At 42.6% G+C, this 17,242-nt stretch overlaps 1 protein-coding gene across 5 annotated transcripts in view; it reads left to right on the top strand.

The window, feature by feature from the left end:
• The window catches only part of Satb2 (SATB homeobox 2), a 177,255-nt gene that overhangs the window by 76,993 nt on the left and 83,020 nt on the right, over nucleotides 1-17,242 (top strand). For all 5 annotated transcript variants that reach the window (XM_036173833.1, XM_036173831.1, XM_036173830.1 and 2 more), the window contains 3 exons: nucleotides 878-1,004; nucleotides 2,132-2,255; nucleotides 10,025-10,127. In XM_036173833.1, coding sequence (XP_036029726.1) covers nucleotides 878-1,004; nucleotides 2,132-2,255; nucleotides 10,025-10,127 — 354 coding nt within the window. The remainder of the gene's footprint in view (nucleotides 1-877; nucleotides 1,005-2,131; nucleotides 2,256-10,024; nucleotides 10,128-17,242) is intronic.

The raw sequence follows: 17,242 nt of genomic DNA, 5'->3' as shown, positions 1-17,242 counted from the left end.
TGGAAATAAAAGTTTTGTTACCTGGTGTCATTTGTGAAATGAGTTTATTTTTCTTCATCAAATATCCGTGTGCCCTGTGCTCCAGACCAGAGGGGCCCATCCGGTGAACAAGTTAGCATTTCCCGGTGTGGTGTGATGCGTGAGCACCCCATGAATCTTCCTGCTGTAGGGATTGCTTCCTTAGTCCCTGCTCTTTGCGGTCCCAGCTAGCCTGGGAGCTTTGTTCTGTTCATCATCCATGCTTTCCACAGACAGCAGGAAACCCACAGGGGAAAGATGCCATTGTCATTCTAAAAAGAACCCAGGAATAAAAACCGAGAAGCAGCTGAAGGCATCTTTGCTATTCTGAGCTGCAGCGCTCTGACCAGCAGGCAAGGTGAGGGAGCCTTCAGGGCCAGCAAGTGCTGTGTGCCCTGGGACTCACCACATTCTGAATGTGCAGCCTACACAGCAGTTTTCTTGTTCAATTCAGAACCAAGTCTTATATTTAGGTGAAGCTTGCTTTTTTTTTTTTTCTTTTTGTCTATGAAATCAGCAGTCCTGTATATATAGCATCAGTCTTAAGTTAGACTGTGAAATAAGACTTTGAAGAAAGGAAATATCTGTATGGTTTTCTAAGTAATTTAAGGCACAGAAAACCATAAAAGAATCAATTGTCATGACTAAACCTCTTCCTTTCCATTCCTTATCTCTCCTGTGTAGTTCACTAACTCAGTTGGCAGCCAGAAAAGAACACCTCATTGCACACGGGGCCGTAAACTCTTAAGCGGGGGCGTTCAATGTTGACTGTTGAATGACCTTCTTGACATTGAACAAACTATGGAAGGGTTTAATAAATAGCAGATATATGTTTATTATGTTTTTCTTCCCTGTGCAGGAATAATCAAGCTGGGAAGGTGGAACCCTCTCCCCCTTAGTTATGTGACAGATGCCCCTGATGCGACAGTGGCCGACATGCTGCAAGATGTCTATCACGTTGTGACGTTGAAGATCCAGTTACAAAGGTGGGTATTTCTGAACATCTGTCTGCTTCCTCTCAGAGCGACTGCCTGGATCTTAGCATCACTGTGGAGATCAGCCCGTCCTTTCCATTAGTTTCTCGACAGTGGGTAAAATGAGAGGCAGGAGGAGGGAAGCAGGGGGTGCTTCACTGGGCATCTTTATAGTCCACATTCCAACTGTTTTATGCTGTTTTCAGAGGCAGTGAACTGGTCACCCAGGGGCTGCTTGATAAATCATTAAACGTCTTCAGGGCAGGGGAAGAAGGGTTTTGCACAGCCCTCTTCCTGTGGCTTTCTCAGAAGCCAGCCCCAGAGCACCTGAAGTATCGAATCCCTCTGCTGGCTGAGAGTTTTCTCCTTCAGAGGCTTCTGTCTCTCTGTGGTGGACACTCAGTGAGAGGCAGCCTGTGGTCTGCAGGGAGATCTGGAATGCTGTGCACACACACACACACACACACACACACACACACACACACACACTCGCACCCCCCCCCCCCCCCCAGCATTAGAGGTTCTCTGTACCCTTTCATTGTGAAGTGCCTGCAAGTTGTGTCTTAAGCAATGGCATCCTTCAGTGCAAGATTTAAAAAATTATTCTCCTTTAGGAGAGTTTTTACTTTAGCAGGGACCCACCAACCCTGTTCTTTTTTTTTCTTTTTTTCTTTTTTCTTTTTAAGCAATTCTTCAGGGTCTTTCCTAAAAGTTACTTTTGGACTGGGAAAGTAGCCGCTGTGAGTTTTTCTGGGAAGGTGAGCCTTCACACTTTAGTTTTGATGGCAGTGTGCTGACATCGGACCTTAGGAAGAATCTCTGCTGGGAAAGCCCATCACCACAGTGCTATGTCAGTTTACCTGTGTTTGGAAAGCTCTGATGTCTAGAAATAGAATTTCTCCACACTCATATGCACAGCGACAGTTTTTCTTGGCTGTGAGGATGGAAGACACCACAGGTGGGGTCTGTGGGTCTGCAGAAGGAGCTTGCTCCCCTTCCCTCTCTTGGGAGCCCCCTAGATGTCCTACTCTGACTGACAGTGGCATGGGACTCAAGAGCCATGCAGCATTCCCGTCCTCCGCAGCCGGGCTACGGTTGAGGGTCCCGAGATAGTGACTCCTTCCCACTCTGTTTTGCAGTTGTTCGAAGTTGGAAGACTTGCCTGCGGAGCAATGGAACCATGCCACAGTCCGCAATGCCTTAAAGGAACTGCTCAAAGAGATGAACCAGAGCACATTAGCCAAAGAATGCCCTCTCTCCCAGGTCAGTGTCTCCAGGTGGCATCTTCTTGGTCACCCCGCAGTGCTAGGGCCCATGGAGAGGGCGGTGCTTTTGGTGTTAGAGAGTAAAAGTCATCAATCATCTCAGGGCTAGTTTGCTAATGGCTTAAAATCAGTGGAAATATCTGAGACCGCTTGCCGAGGATAACCATCAACTTTCTCATGGTGCAGCTAGGACATCACGGCATAGGAGGTCACTTGAGTTTCGTGTTGAAGCCTCCTCTACTGGTTAAGTGCCAGGTTGAGGTCTCGCACTAGACCTCCAACTCCAAAGTCGACATTCCCAGTGGCTGCCTTACGTCTTCTGCAGGATGGGTTGATAATGCTCAGCCTTACGTCTTGGTATGATTGCAGGCTACTTTGCCCTGTTGGGTAGTTAGAGGCTGATCTTTATGGTACAGACATTTTGAAATAAAGTTACCACACAAAAAATGCATCATTAGAAACAATGACAATCCACTTTTTATGTGATCATACACTAAAAGAAACCACGGAAATAAGAAACTGAACTGCACCAAGGAACCAAAGCTAAGTCTTACTTGGTTTTCCTGCTGGAGCTTAGCATTTGTATCAAGGCTCCAGTAGATAGTATATGTTTTCTTGAATATCCCAGTGGCCTATAATTTACAAAAGAAACCTTGAAGACAAGAAAGAAGAGTGGAGGAGTCCATACAAAGGCAACAACTGCAGCCTGTGTATTTAAGCAGAAGTCATGATTTAGCTGTTCTGTCTGGCCAGATGCTAGGCAAGTAGAGGTTGCCATTGTGTGTCTGCATTTATTTTTCATTTTACCTTTCAAAGTTTGCTTACACTGGGATAGCCTCCTCCTTGGCCCCCGATGCCTTTGTGAGTCACCAAATCTAGTCATATAGGCTGTCACTACAAAGCAGCCTCTAGTGTCTTATTTACTCCTAGCTTTTAGCTGCAAAACCTTGGGTCTGGAGAGTTTTGTTTCTTGAGATCAGCAGAGCTGCTCACTCTTTGCTCATCATAGGTTCTTATGGTGCTCATCATTCTTACTGTGGCCAAGAGGGCTGACTGTACAGACAGCCTTGTGAGCTAAAGTCCAAAGGGAAGACACATAATTTTCAAAGCCGTGCACCTTCCAGTGTTCCCAGTGTCTTGATAAAAGTTCAGTTTTTTTTTTCTTTTGTAGTAAAATATTGGAAAGAAGGTTAGTCTTTTGACTTTTTAAAGTCTGTAGGTAAATATTATTGAGTCCATTCTCAATGCTGTGTGACCATCACCCATTTATCTGTCACTCCAGTGTCTGTGACCTCTGGAGTAATAATTCCCCACTCTTCTCTCTCATCAGGCACTGGTAATGTCCCTTTTCTCTCAGTGAGTTTGTGTAGTCTCCATCCTCATACAGGTGGATCTAGGAAGAGATAGTAGAAGGCCACCAGATGACACTGGATGGATTTTATAGGACAAGAGAATGCCTCCAAAATAATCTCTTCCCTTTACCATCCTCCAAGTATCATTGTAATTGTGTTTAATATGCTTCCTGGAAGACCACGGAACAGTTTGAGAAGGCTGGAAGTGAGTGAAGAGTGTGCATGTCCCTCTCTGCCCGCCACTTGCACCTGCAGATTACATAGGGAAGCTGGGACCCCATCCTCTTCCCCTGGCTGTTCTCACTAGCAGAACATCTGTCATTCACTGTTTTTCAAATGTTCTTTCAGAACAGCTGTGTTATGTGTCTGTATCTCAGCAGCTCTAAGAATCACACTGCTGTTCCCAGAGATCTTTCCCACCATGCCAGTGGGAATGTGGTGAAGGTTATCCAATCATTTCATCTTTCATTTTGGAGGAAAGGGAGGCACTTAGGACTCAGTCTTTCTGAATATATATTGTACAAATCATGACGTGAGGGGAGGTGTGAGCTTTTTCTTACTTCCCACTGTAATTTGGCTTTTGTTTTGAGACAAGATCTTGGCTGTGTAACCCTGGCTGCCCTGGAATGTGTGGCCTTCCCCTTCTGAGTGCTGGGATTAGAGAGGGGTGGGTGCCACACGCCAGCCTCCTGTTAACTTTTAGAATGCCTTTAGGTCTCTTCCTTTTCTGGAGTTCTAAATTCCTTGACTGACTCATGAAGGACTAGATAGAAGTCACTGCTTATATGTTCATTTTGTTTTGGACACAGGGTCTCGCTTTGTATGTAGTCTTGTCTCAACTGGTAATGGGATTTGCTATATATAGATCAGGCTAGCCTTGAACTCACAGAGTCCTCCTGTCTCTGAGTTCTAAGTGCTGGGATTACAGGCATGTACTATTATACCTATCTTTTTTTTTTTTTCTCCTGTACACAAAGTTCAAGTATCTCAGGCTGTCCTCAAACATGCTGTGTCACAGAGCAGCCTTTACTTTGCAACATTTATCCCCCATTTGTAGCTGGAGAGCTTTTCTCCAGGTCCCACTAAGCCCCGGCAGTCCGGTAGCCCACTTATAAAATAAACACACAGACATTTATATTATTTAAACTGCTTGGCCATTAGCTCAGGCCTACCATTGTCTAGCTCTTACTCTTATATTCAGCCCATTTCTGTTAATCTATACTTTGCCACGTGGCTCCTGGCTTACCAGTACCTTACATCTCACTTGTCATGGTGGCGACTGGCAGCTCTCTCTGCCTCAGCCTTCCTGTTCCCAGAATTCTCTTCTCTGTTTGTCCCGCCTATACTTCCTGCCTGGCTACTGGCCAATCAGCATTTTATTTACACAGAGCGATACCCACAGCACCCATTTCCTATGCTGGGATTATGTATGTACACCATCATACCTACCTCCACTTAGGCTTTAATTTTTTCGTCACCTTGTTTCTTATTTCATCTGAGAAGCTGCTGAAGAGTTAGTATTGAGCCGTGTTAGCTGATGGAAGTGGCAGTGAAGGGTTCCTTAGGCAGCTTTTCCTTTAAGAAAGGATGGAGCGGGGGAGGTTGCCTTCCACCAAGCCTGCAAGCCCACATGATGGAAGGAAAGAACTGGATCCCGGAAGTGGTCCTCTGACCTCCATGTGCTCACTATTACACATGCCTCCACACAAGCTGCCAGTCACAGAAAACTATTGCACCAACAACTATATAGTAATATACAATACCTGGCAAAAGAAATACTTTGTAAAGAAATACAAATGTGATTAAAAAATCTAAGTAAAGCAGGGAGTCTATATGGGAGGGCAGGGGGGCGGGTCCCATGTGAGCAGGAGATCAAGCAGGCCAGCAGTGGAGTTTCTCTGTAGCACTTCCCAGGACATCTAACTTTGGTCAATGAGCTTCCTCATTTTGAGTCTCGAAGCCCTCAGTTTGGAAATTAACCCATACTTATAATCAGGTGTGACATCTGTTGCCTGGGCTAGTTTAAAACCAAAAAACCAAAAAACAAGTGCATTTAAAATTTACCTCAGAAACCTAAAAGCAGACTTATTTTCAGAAATGGCAGTGTAGCTAAAATAAGTCCTAGTTGGTCATATGTCACTGAATGATGGAGAGTCATCTTGAGAAATGACTTCTGATGGGTCCATCATTATGTGAACATACAGAGAGTGCTCACAAAAATCTAGATGGGGAGGTCAGTCGTGCAGTGTGGACTTCTGATGCAATCAAGGGATGTAGGATGTGAGAGGTGTACAAAGGTCCCACAGATGTAGCATGGTGTAACCCATTTTGTTACACAGACATGTCACTGGGGGATAGATGCTTTCTGCTCCAGTATGGTCCTTCACTGAGTAAAGCTCCCTCCACAGCACATCACTGTACTAACTATATCCTGTTCTCTTGCCCTTTGGATTAGAGTAATCTCAAATCAGCTAGTTGACTTTGGAGGAAATAAAACAATTCAAATGTATTTAGATTCTCCAAGTACCTTATTTATTTTTAATGTTTTTGAGACAGGGTCTCACTGTGTAGCTCTGGCTCTCCTGGAACTTGCTATGCAGATTAGTCTGGCCTTAAACTCACAGATACTTGCCTGCCTCCTCTGGGATTAAATGTGTGTGCTACCATGCATGGCAAATAGTATCTTGTTTTAAGGAAAGAATTCAGGGCTGGGAAAATATCTCAGTGTATAAAGTACCTGCCATACAAGTATGAGGTCCCCTTCCCCACAAATCCATGTAAAGCCAGGCATGATAGCACACATCTGTTATCCCAATGTTCCTAGCATCTCTCTCTCTCTCTCTCTCTGTCTCTCTCTCTCTATCTATCTATCTATCTATCTATCTAAAAAAAATTACTTCCAAATATAAGTAGCAAACCATGTGTTGTGTAAGGCTAAGTTGACTACAAAATAGCACACATGAATCTTTATATTTAAAATTTCACAGTCCATCATAAATAATTCTGAAAATTTTCAAGTGTTTCTGCCTTAGAAGGTATTTTAAACCTTCTGATTTGTTATAATATATAGTGCTACTCATAAAATAGGTGTACCTATAACCCCCATTTATGTAGTATATAAACCATAGGCTGTGTAGAAAGCCATAGGCTATGTTGAAGTAGAATGTGCATGGGGCGGCTTTAGGTGTCTATTATGAAGGTACTCTCCTCTCACTTTGCTCATAACCCACTACAGAGACAAGTTGGGTACGCTTTGTAAAGGCAAAGCCATTTTAATATCAGCCCCAAGAAAGCAGTTCATTTTCAGTGTTAGAAATATCAGTACACGTATCTCCCAGGATCAGTGCATATATCTCCCAGGATCAGTACACGTATCTCCCAGGTTATTTTTACCCATGCTCCTCTACAGTAGCACAGCTAATCCAGTGTCACGTGCAGCCTGGATTGAAGAAGTTGATTGAGCTCTTCCCCATTTGCCAAAAAGATATGGGGATCTGAAGACTCCAGCTGTGGGTTGTTCTGGACTGAGTAGGAAACAGAAAAGATGATGGATTGTAAAATCACACACAAGTTTAGAAAGCAGGAGGAAGAGATGTGCACTGTCAGGTTGGAAGCTGGCAAAGATTTTAGTCAGTATTCATCCCATTCTGCCTCCCTGTCTCATCTAGATGCTATTGACAGGCTGTGGGAATATCAAGTTTGGTGGTAGACCGCTTGTCTGACGTATGCATAGCTCTGAGTTGTATCACAAAGAGATAAAAGACAGACCCCCGTGTCTGTGATGTTAGACTGCTTAAATTGACTTCAGAGTGAGGCATGGGGTGCATACACATCCTAAAATACTGGTTTTCACAGAGTAGAAGTTGCATGTGCTGGACCTACGTTTACCCCTCACAGCTTTGCACATCACTAGCTGAGTTCAGAATTTCTAAAATACTAGTGATACCACCAGTTAGTGGGATGATCTTACACTACACGTCCAGGGCATTTCTTCAGGTTCTTGTGATTCAGACTCACAGCATGAGAATATGATTATTTAGGTTTAGAAGATACTCATGTTGGAATGACCTTTGCTGTACACTGTTTCCCAAATGTACCAGTGTTTTTAAGTTCTCATGATGGTGTGTAACAAGTTACCTATAAAACTGCTAAGTGTACATTATGCAGAGAGTTAATATGAATAATTGTACCACGAACTCAATGAAGTTATTCTGGTATTTCAAAGTTCCATTAACCAGGAATTGTCTATTTTTTTGCTACCTAACTCTTGGCTTAGTTCATGATTGAAATCTACTCTGTGTTTGGTAGCAACAGAGATGCTCATTTATAATCACCCAGGGAAGAGAGACTGAGGCAAGTGCCCAGCATTTGCTTTTTGAAGGAGTTATATGAGTTCTGTCTCAGTGCTAGAGCCAGGAGAGAATACCTCTTTGCTGACTCCCCCCAGAAGCTCCCCCCACCTCATGCACCACCAGAGTAGCTGGAGCAGGGTCCAGAGAAAGGCAAGAGAGTGAGGGAGATAGGGAATGTCTGGGATCAGAGTGACGTGGGCCGCAGCCTCAGTGGACCAGAGGGTTGAAAGGACAGAGAACTCTAGGAAGTCCTTGGCCACTTGCTTCCTAGACTGGCTTGTGAGAAGGAGTCTGAGGACTCTCCTGTGCCTTCGCAGAAGACAACACTCATAAGGAGAGAAAGACGGCCAGCATGCTTGCCAGTTCACACCCGGGGGGCTGTGGCAGGCAGCTTTTATTAGGTAGCCTTCCGGTTAGAGTTTCTATTATTATGACATTTCAGTTTGGCATTTCAGAATTTCATCCCTGTCCCTTCATGTGTTAAATTTCTATGACTCAGATATCCCACATCAGAACTACGTGAGGCACGAAGAAGAGAGGAGAGAGAAAGTGCCGGAGATAGAAGCTAGTCACTTTCCTCAAGGTCCCACTGTCTAGGAAGAGCAAATGGGTCCGGGTCCAGAGAGGGAGCTAGCGCAGCCGGGTACTGCACAGCTTTATTTGGTTACAAAGCAGGCCTTGCTGAGACAGATTCTCTAGGGCAGCAGGCAAGGCAGTCTCTGTCTTTCAGACACTGGTGTGCTAGGGGGCTTCTGCACTCCCCGTGCTGCGAGCAGACTCAGCGTAGAACTCTCCCTGCCATCTTTACATGGAGATCAGCTGGGGGAGGCTAGCCATCTGTTGTGTAGAAAAGGCCAAAGAGGTTTGTGCGGATTGAATTAGAGACTCCTTCCTCCACGTCGGCATAGTGATGGAAAAAGAAAGCGATTCGGATGTTTTCGGTGCGGGTCTGTCTGCTGGAGGTTGAACCTCCCATTCAGTAACTCACTTTGATTCACTGTCATCTTCTTTATCTCTCCCACTTTGTAGAAATGCCATTAGAAGTTCTAAGATTTCCTGAACTCTTCCATGTCTGGGGTGGCTTTTTTTTTTTGAGACAGATGAGACTTAAAGGCAAGACCTCAGACCTCATGCAGGTCATTAGAGTCCTTTGAGTGGTCACGCTCATTTGCTGTGACACAGCATTTGCAGAAGTCGAATCTGTGTGGACATATGTGTAATGTCACGGTCGGTTCAGGTATGAGTGGGCGTCTGCCAGGAGTTCTGAGCCAGACGTCCCATACCATCAGGAGGTGTCTCTCTCTGTAGGACATTCAGATTGAGATGTGCGATTAAAATCTGAAGGCCCCCCTGTGCAGCCACAGGCCATGCTCCCTGGCTGGCCTTTTTCCTAACCCTCAAGGACAAACAACTCTCAGGCTAGAGGGGAGGAAGAGCAGGAACCATTGTGAATGCTCAGAAAGCTCTAGCTCTAATTCATTTTTGGTTGAATCACAGTAGAAGTGTTAGGTTCGGTTTCCCCTGCTCGAAAATAGCACTGTCAAGTTTTTCATTTGGTGAATTTTCACACAAGTGATAATCACACGTTTCTATAAATTATATTAATTTAACTTATTTCCCTAAACGTTGTTCTGCAGCGTGTAGCACGGATGTTCTCAGATTCTTGGCTGTGTGAGCTCGTTGCAGTTGGAAGAGGAACAGACATCTGAAAAGCATTATCTGGATTGAGGGTGCTGGAGCATCTGATGTCACCTTGTGCTCTGCTCAGCAGCCCCAGCCATCCGCCCCTCCCTCTGTGCTTAATCCTCGAGTCCTCCATCTTTGACAGTACTCTAGGGGTGGCTTTTGTTTTAGGAAGCATTGGCATTGTGAACGTGTACTTAAGGGACAGTGAGCTCAGGTCATCCTGGCTATTATTAAATAATTTAGTCCGTGGAGGAGTCACAGCTTTAAGTTTAAAGGACAAAGAAAATTGGTATGGGCTATGATGGGTCCCTTCTTGTCTTAAAAAAAAAAGGATATTCATGTATATGAAAACTAACTAATTTTCCCCTTCTTTTCAGAGTATGATTTCATCCATTGTAAATAGCACATACTATGCCAACGTGTCAGCAACCAAGTGCCAGGAGTTTGGGAGATGGTATAAAAAGTATAAGAAGATCAAAGGTAATCTCAGGGTTTTGTTTTTAAAGCGCATTTGTAGATTCTCAGGTCGATAAGTTATTAGTTCTTTGATACAAATATGTTTAACTTAGCTATTGTTTATAATATATGCATATATGTGTATGTATACATACATTCATACACACACACACACACACACACACACACACACACTTCCATCCTAGGAGTTCAGCCCCAATAACGACAGGCTAAGGCACAGGGGCTGGGATGCACATCATACTGAGAAGCTCTTGTGGGCTATATATTTGTGTATTTATGAAGGTAAGAGCCTTAACATTTCTGTCATAAAATTCAACCCTTAACAGTAAGATTGTGTTAGAAGAGAAGTTCTTAGCACGATTGATCAACTTTGTGGTTTTCACCAGGTGATCCCTGTAAAGGCCAAAATCCATTAGGATGGAACTTCCAGAGTTTTATTCCAAGTTATATAACACTTATGATTTGACTTGGAATTGACAAATAGAATGACTGCCAAAGCAGCAAGCAAGCTTTGGTTAGAAATAGGGTTTCAGTGGGTTTATTTCAAGATAAACCTCAGACAAGTACAAAGCAAGATTTCTATGGTCTGTCATATTTGAACTCATATCCGGGTCTTCAATGTGCTAAGTATGTAAACTTGGTCAAATTATTTAATATCTGCAAGACTCAGTATCTTCATATAAAAACTCGAGATGAAAGTATCTAGATCCTTTAGTAGTTGTGAGGACTAAATAAGATAAGATTGACAAATGAATTCTGAATACCTAATTGCTATGGTACAATAACAAGAACAACAGTAATAATTAATAGTAGCGGTAGGACTAAAAGGCATATAAGAAATTATATGCAGCCTTGAAAACACAACTCTCTACATAATAAATATGCTATTTAGACTACCTAGCCTTTAAATATATTAGTGTTACTTTACCGTTGTAAGCATGTTAATGTGGAAATCCTTTGATTCTTTCCCACTGAAGTACATGTCACTAGTCTTTGAGATTTGGGGTAATTTTTGGGATGGTGATGTTTGAGGACCATCCCAGTCTTGGTTTGCAGGACTGTGGCACTGTCCTCAGGCTTTCCTCACTGGAGGTGTTCCCTGACACAGTCTTGCTGTCAGCTCAGGGCCCCCATTCGAGGGCCACCTGATGGTCTGGTGGGTGGCTGGACATGAAGGATGAATTGAGTTTTATTATCTGTGGGCTTCCTCTGGGAGACAGGGTGTGTTGTGTATCAAAGCAATACTTCTGGCTATTGAGTGTCGGAGAGCTTGTTTACAAGATTGCCCTTGAGCAAACAAGCTTTCGGATGCATCAGCCACACAATTCAGATCAAGAAAAAGGGAGAGCATTTCCTGGTAAATACATGATGTAAAGGGAAGCAAACATGTTGAGCTATCTAGAGGTCAAGTGTACTGCAGACTGAATTGAGATCAATTTCTTTTCCACATATCCGCAAATTCCCCAAGCCCTTTAGATTCTGGTTTGGGTATTTGTCTTTAAATATTAATACTTCTGTGTCAGAGAGGCTGAACAACTCCTCATTCTGAGGTGTCATTGTGTGGTTCAGAAGGGTTTCTTTCCTGTAAGTGTCGCCTCCAAGTTTTTCTTTTAAAACTGGATTGTTAAAGTGCTTGAACATACCGTCTTTGACTCAAAATCAAAAGAAATCACTCAGCTTCAAGGTCGTTTGTTAGATCGCATTTACCTGTTGTTATAAGTGAGAGGAAGAGAGTGTGTTCTTTTATATGTTAGACTATAATTCCAGCTTCTGAAAGCCTGGGAACTCTTCAATCCAGTGATTTCAGGCACCACCACAGTCTGTCTGTCTCTCTGTCTCTCTCTCTCTCTGTGCATAGTGCATAAACACTCATGTTATCTGCTCTTTCAGACATTCAGTTCTTTAAGCTCTGGTTTTTTTTTTTCCCAACATAGTAAATGCACAGTTAAATCTTTAAGTGCCATAAAAGCAGACTGAGGCCTTGATTTCATTCAGTAGGTCAAGGATCCGCACCCGAAGAGGCTGTGAAACACTGTGTATACATGTTGTTCAAAACGCTAGTCATTGCTGTTGGAAAGTGTGTGTGTGTGTGTGTGTGTGTGTGTGTGTGTGTGTGTGCAGGAGGAGAAAAGGGAAGGTTAAGGTATGTGTGAAGTAAATATAAGCTGCCATGAAACAGTTCAAGTGGTGTTGATTCATCAGCCCAGGGAGTGGGAAGAAAACAATGAGCACATGACAGGTATAATGGTATATAGAAAACCAATACCAGAGAAGTGCATTTTTATTGACTTCCTACCCTCAGGAAGCAGGCAGTGTTGGGCCTACCTCTTCTCATGCTAAGAATGGATGTGCGGGGAGTTCCTGACGTGATCCATTTTTCACGGGAGACTCATGGTTTGGTTTCTCAGGTTTTCTTGTGACCATCCCTTTTCAAAATGAACAGAAGTAATGGTGTTCAAATCTGGAACTCGGTAGCAGCCATCGCAGACTGGTACCTTCGGCTTCCTCCTAAGAAAGCCGAAGTCTGAGAGGTCTGATCCTCCCTGCCATCCGCTTCCCATTCTCACCGAGTTACCAGTGTGCATATACCATGGCTTATGTTAGCTACAGAAGGAAGTCTGCAGCTAGCTTACTGATGTCCTAAACAAAATGCAGGCTACATCGTTAAATATGTTTCCTATTATCTGCTAATGTCTGTTTTAATAAAACAGTGGGAACTAAATGGTTGCTTCTTAATCAAAACCATGATTTCCTAAACATAAGCTATGTGATTCTGTTACAAATTGCCACATCTAGATCTCCTAGGTCAATTCTTTTTTTCTACTCTCATAGAAATAAATAAACAGTAAAATAATTATATACTCTAAAGATCAAAGTAAAATAGGACTCAAACCTAGCAAAAATACAAGTCTACTGGAAGAATAAAAAAAAAGATCAGATTGCAAATTCTATAGTTAATGCTTAAATAAATATGAGAAAAATGAACAATCAATAATTTGATATCATTAAAAACAGATGCAAAAACTATACACAAATGGAATTGTCTAAATTTTGAAGTAAACATTTTAATGTGCATTTTTTGAATTTGTTGTTGTTTTATCTAAACTATTTACACTTACTCTTTAAAAAGTCCTAAATTGGTTTGGCTTAGGATGTTGACTTTATTTTCCCCAGTGATCACAGTAGACCTTGCTCTGTTTACCTTTTTCCTGTAATTTCAAAGACAATCAAGGTCGGCAGAGACATACTTGAGTTAACATTACCATTCCTTCAGGAGAGAGGGAGAAACAGTTTGTGTCCTCGGGTTTCAAGGTCCTACCATGAACCTTGTCCCAGGACTTTCTGCTCTTGAGGAACACGGGTGGCGGGTGGCATGTTAGGTTGCTCTGCACCTCTTTTGAAAACTTGCCTTCCGGCTAACCCTGTTGTTGCATCTGGGTTAGATTGGCCAGAGCGCTCAACTCCTCTGTGTCAGGAACACACTGTACTTTTACCCAAAAGGAAAGAGAACAACCATTCAGTGTTTAAGTTTTTTTTTATTAGCAATGGGCAGAGGTAATGCATAGCTACCTAGACACATTCAGGCTGCCGTATAATCATTTTCAAGGTTTGGAGCTTTATTCCATGGATATTACCCCGTGGTTATTTTGTAAAATAATTATCCTTTAATTTAGCTGTTATTTTTGTAACAACTCCAGATATGAACTTATTCCATAATTTTCATGAAACCAAGTGCAATTGTGTTTGCAGCTCTCCCACCAGTTTCTCTTAGATTTCTGGTCGTTAGTCTAGCCTTGAATGGCCACGCATCTCTCCAGCCCACCAGTTCCATTCTCATGCATTCACAGGATTCTTAGGAACAATGAGGAAATGATGATAAAGGCGTGCACATCAGTTTTGATTGGATCCTTGATGAATAAATTCAAATAACTATATCTAAAATATTTTTACTAAAAGCAAAATGCATTATCTTTTCTGGGATTCATCTCAAAGTATTTAATATGTCTCAAGAATTGAAGGGTCGTTCAAAGTTCATACAAATACTGGTGGCTCTTACAAAATTATTTATGTCATAGAATATGTCACCAGAATGAATAGACCTAACCAAACCTTGTATTTTGGTTAGAGCTAAAAATCATCCCATCACTTTCCTCTTCTTAACCATTGCTCAAAACACTCTGATTGCTAGTCTTCTTAATTTTATTTGTTTATTTGAGCCTATTTTGAAAAATATTGCAAAGCTGGGAGAAAAGAGGATTTTTAAAACCAGTGTTAACCTCCTTGAGTCTGGTTTATTCTAGTAATCAGTATTTTATCTGACCCTGTCTAATCTACTCTTGCCAGATCAAAGGTCCAGGCCAGCAAGCAGATAGTAAACAAAGCTCATGGAGGGTTTCAGTAAACACAGAGATTAGATGTTGAATGAAAATTAAACTCCTTGAACTAGGCCCTCTGTACTAAAGTGGTTAAGTGGGTTGTGATTAAAAGAAATAAGTAATTATGATCATTATAGCTGAAATGATATAATGTTACCACATTTAAAGCACCTCTCGTACCCCAAACTGATTGTGTCATTACAAAGTGGTGCCTCAGCGCTGAATGGAGAATCAGTGTCTCCTGACCTGCCTCTTTCAGGCGGCCCTTGCTTCGCCACGGTGGTGTCGGTGGCCAGGACAATGCCTTTAATCAACTCTCCGGACTCCTTCCTCTGCTGATGCTTAGCTCCTGATGAGGTGAAAGCAGTTTGCTTTTGTCTACCTGATTATTCGGAGTTAGGAAAGGAACTGGCTTTCACCTCGGGTCTAAGTGACGGTGGCTCACAAGGGAGCCCCCATTATGCCTTTTGAAAGTGATGCCAACATCAAGTGCGATGAATTTAGATCCATATTGGACTCATGAGAATAGAAAAAGGACTTCTACAAGGGACCATTTCCAGCATGCTGGTTCGGGGGCTCCGGGAAGAGGAGCCTTGTGGGTTTTCACTGTGGCCGCCGCTTCTGTGTATTTCTTCGTCACCCGCAGTCCAATTAGAAGTGATTGGTGGCGTCAAGGCAGCATGAGGGATGCTTTGAGAGCGTGGCCCACCTGTTAGTCCCTTCCTTGGATCTCCTGAGTCTCTTTCTAACTATGCTCGGAGGTGCTTATTTTTGGCTTGGATATATTTATTCGTAAGTGTTTAAAGAACTATAAATAATTGTTCTTAATAACATAATTGATAGAGTAAAAGAAACAAACTTATCTCCTATTTAAATCAGTTTCAATGTATTTTTTTACAAGATAGCTTTGTGTTTCCTTAGCTATCAATGGTCTATCCATCCATCATCCTTCCATCCATCATCCGTCTATGCTGGATAGTTACAGTCTGAAAGAAGCCTAAGTTTCTGGTTTCTAAAGGACTATAACATATACAAAGCTGTGAATAGTGTGGCATATAGTCTATCATTTGAAAGTAAGTTTGAGTATCTCTTTTATAAACCTGGAGGAAGGGGTTGGGGATTTAGCTCAGTGGTAGAGCACTTGCCTAGCAAGAGCAAGGCCTTGGGTTTGATCCTCAGCTCCACAATAAATAAATAGATAGATAAATGAATGAATGAATGAATAAACAAACAAACAAACAAACAAACCTGGAGGAATTCTAATGGTGGGACCGTCCAGGGAGCATTACATAGGCCTTCCATGCCAAAAAGAAAGACTTTTTTGTTTGTTTGTTCTTTTGTTTTTTTCAAGACAGGGTTTCTCTGTGTAGCTTTGCACCTTTTCTGGAACTCACTCTGTAGTTCAGGCTGGCCTCGAACTCACAGACATCCTCCTGGCCCTGCCTCCCCAAGTGCTGGGATTAAAGGCATGTGCCACCACCGCCTGGCTGGAGAGATGGCTCAGCTGTTAAAGGCTGGGCTCACAACCAAAAATGTAAGAAAGACTTTTTAAAAGAAACAAAGAATTGCAGTCATAACTAGATAAACAATGTGATTAAACAAATATTTAGTGAATGTATACTACATTGATAAGAATTGGGTAAATGTGTAGAAATATCAGTGACCCATTCACGATGAGGAGCAGCGACCTAACCCCAGAGCTAGAGAAAAACCAGTGGAAACTTTTTGAACTAGGTAGCTCAAGTGGAACATTCTTCTGGTTCTTCTTCTTGCTCTTCTTCTTCTTTTCCTTCTTTAGTAATATTTTAATTTTTGGGTTTTTTTTTTTTTTTTTTTTTTTTTTTTTTTGGTTTTTTTGAGACAGGGTTTCTCTGTAGCTTTGGAGCCTGTCCTGGACTAGCTCTGTAGACCAGGCTGGCCTCAAACTCACAGAGATCCACCTGCCTCTGCCTCCTGAGTGCTGGGATTACAGGCGTGTGCCACCACCACTGGCGAGATTCTGGATTTTTTATTTATTTATTTATTATGTACACAGAAGAGGGCGCCAGATCTCATTACAGATGGTTGTGAGCCACCATGTGGGTGCTGGGAATTGAACTCAGGACCTTTGGAAGAGCAGTCGGCACTCTTAACCTCTGAGCCGTCTCTCCAGCCCCTTAATTTTTTTAATTATAAAAATATAATTACATTTCTCCCTTCCCTTTTCAACCCCTCCCACGAACCCATTCGTATTCCTTTTCAAATACATGGCTTTCTTTTTCTTTGTTTTTGTTAATTTTATGTGCACACACATATACGCTCCCATGTACACACATACCACCCATGCTCTGTCCATGTCTCTTATGTGTATGATGTCAGTACTGACCATTTGGTATTAGATAGTCAACCTGGGCTCTTCCCTAGACAATGCTATTTCTTCTGTTCTCAGCATTCTTCTCTCTTAACTGGCTGTCGGTCTTCATCTAGAGTCAGGGCACCAGGAGGTCCCCCCTCCCCTTCCACATTACTTTGTCTCTTGATGTCATCTGTGTTCAGCTGTTGTTATGGCAGCCATGACGGTAAGACTCCATGGGGAACAGCCTCCCTGGCATTTTCAGCTGATACCATTTTATGTCAGATTTCTCATTCCACCGGTTCTTACAATCTTTCCTTGATGTTCCTTGAGCCTTGGGTGCAGGAGTTGTGTTGTTAGATGTATCAGTTGGAGCTACACCACGTGGTCACTTGTTCTCTGGTCAGTTT

The sequence above is a fragment of the Onychomys torridus genome, chromosome 23 (assembly GCF_903995425.1).
Source record: "Onychomys torridus chromosome 23, mOncTor1.1, whole genome shotgun sequence".
In the NCBI taxonomy this organism is placed as follows: Eukaryota; Metazoa; Chordata; class Mammalia; order Rodentia; family Cricetidae; genus Onychomys; species Onychomys torridus.
Note: the sequence above shows the minus strand (reverse complement) of the source record. Positions and strands in the feature narration are given on the sequence as shown.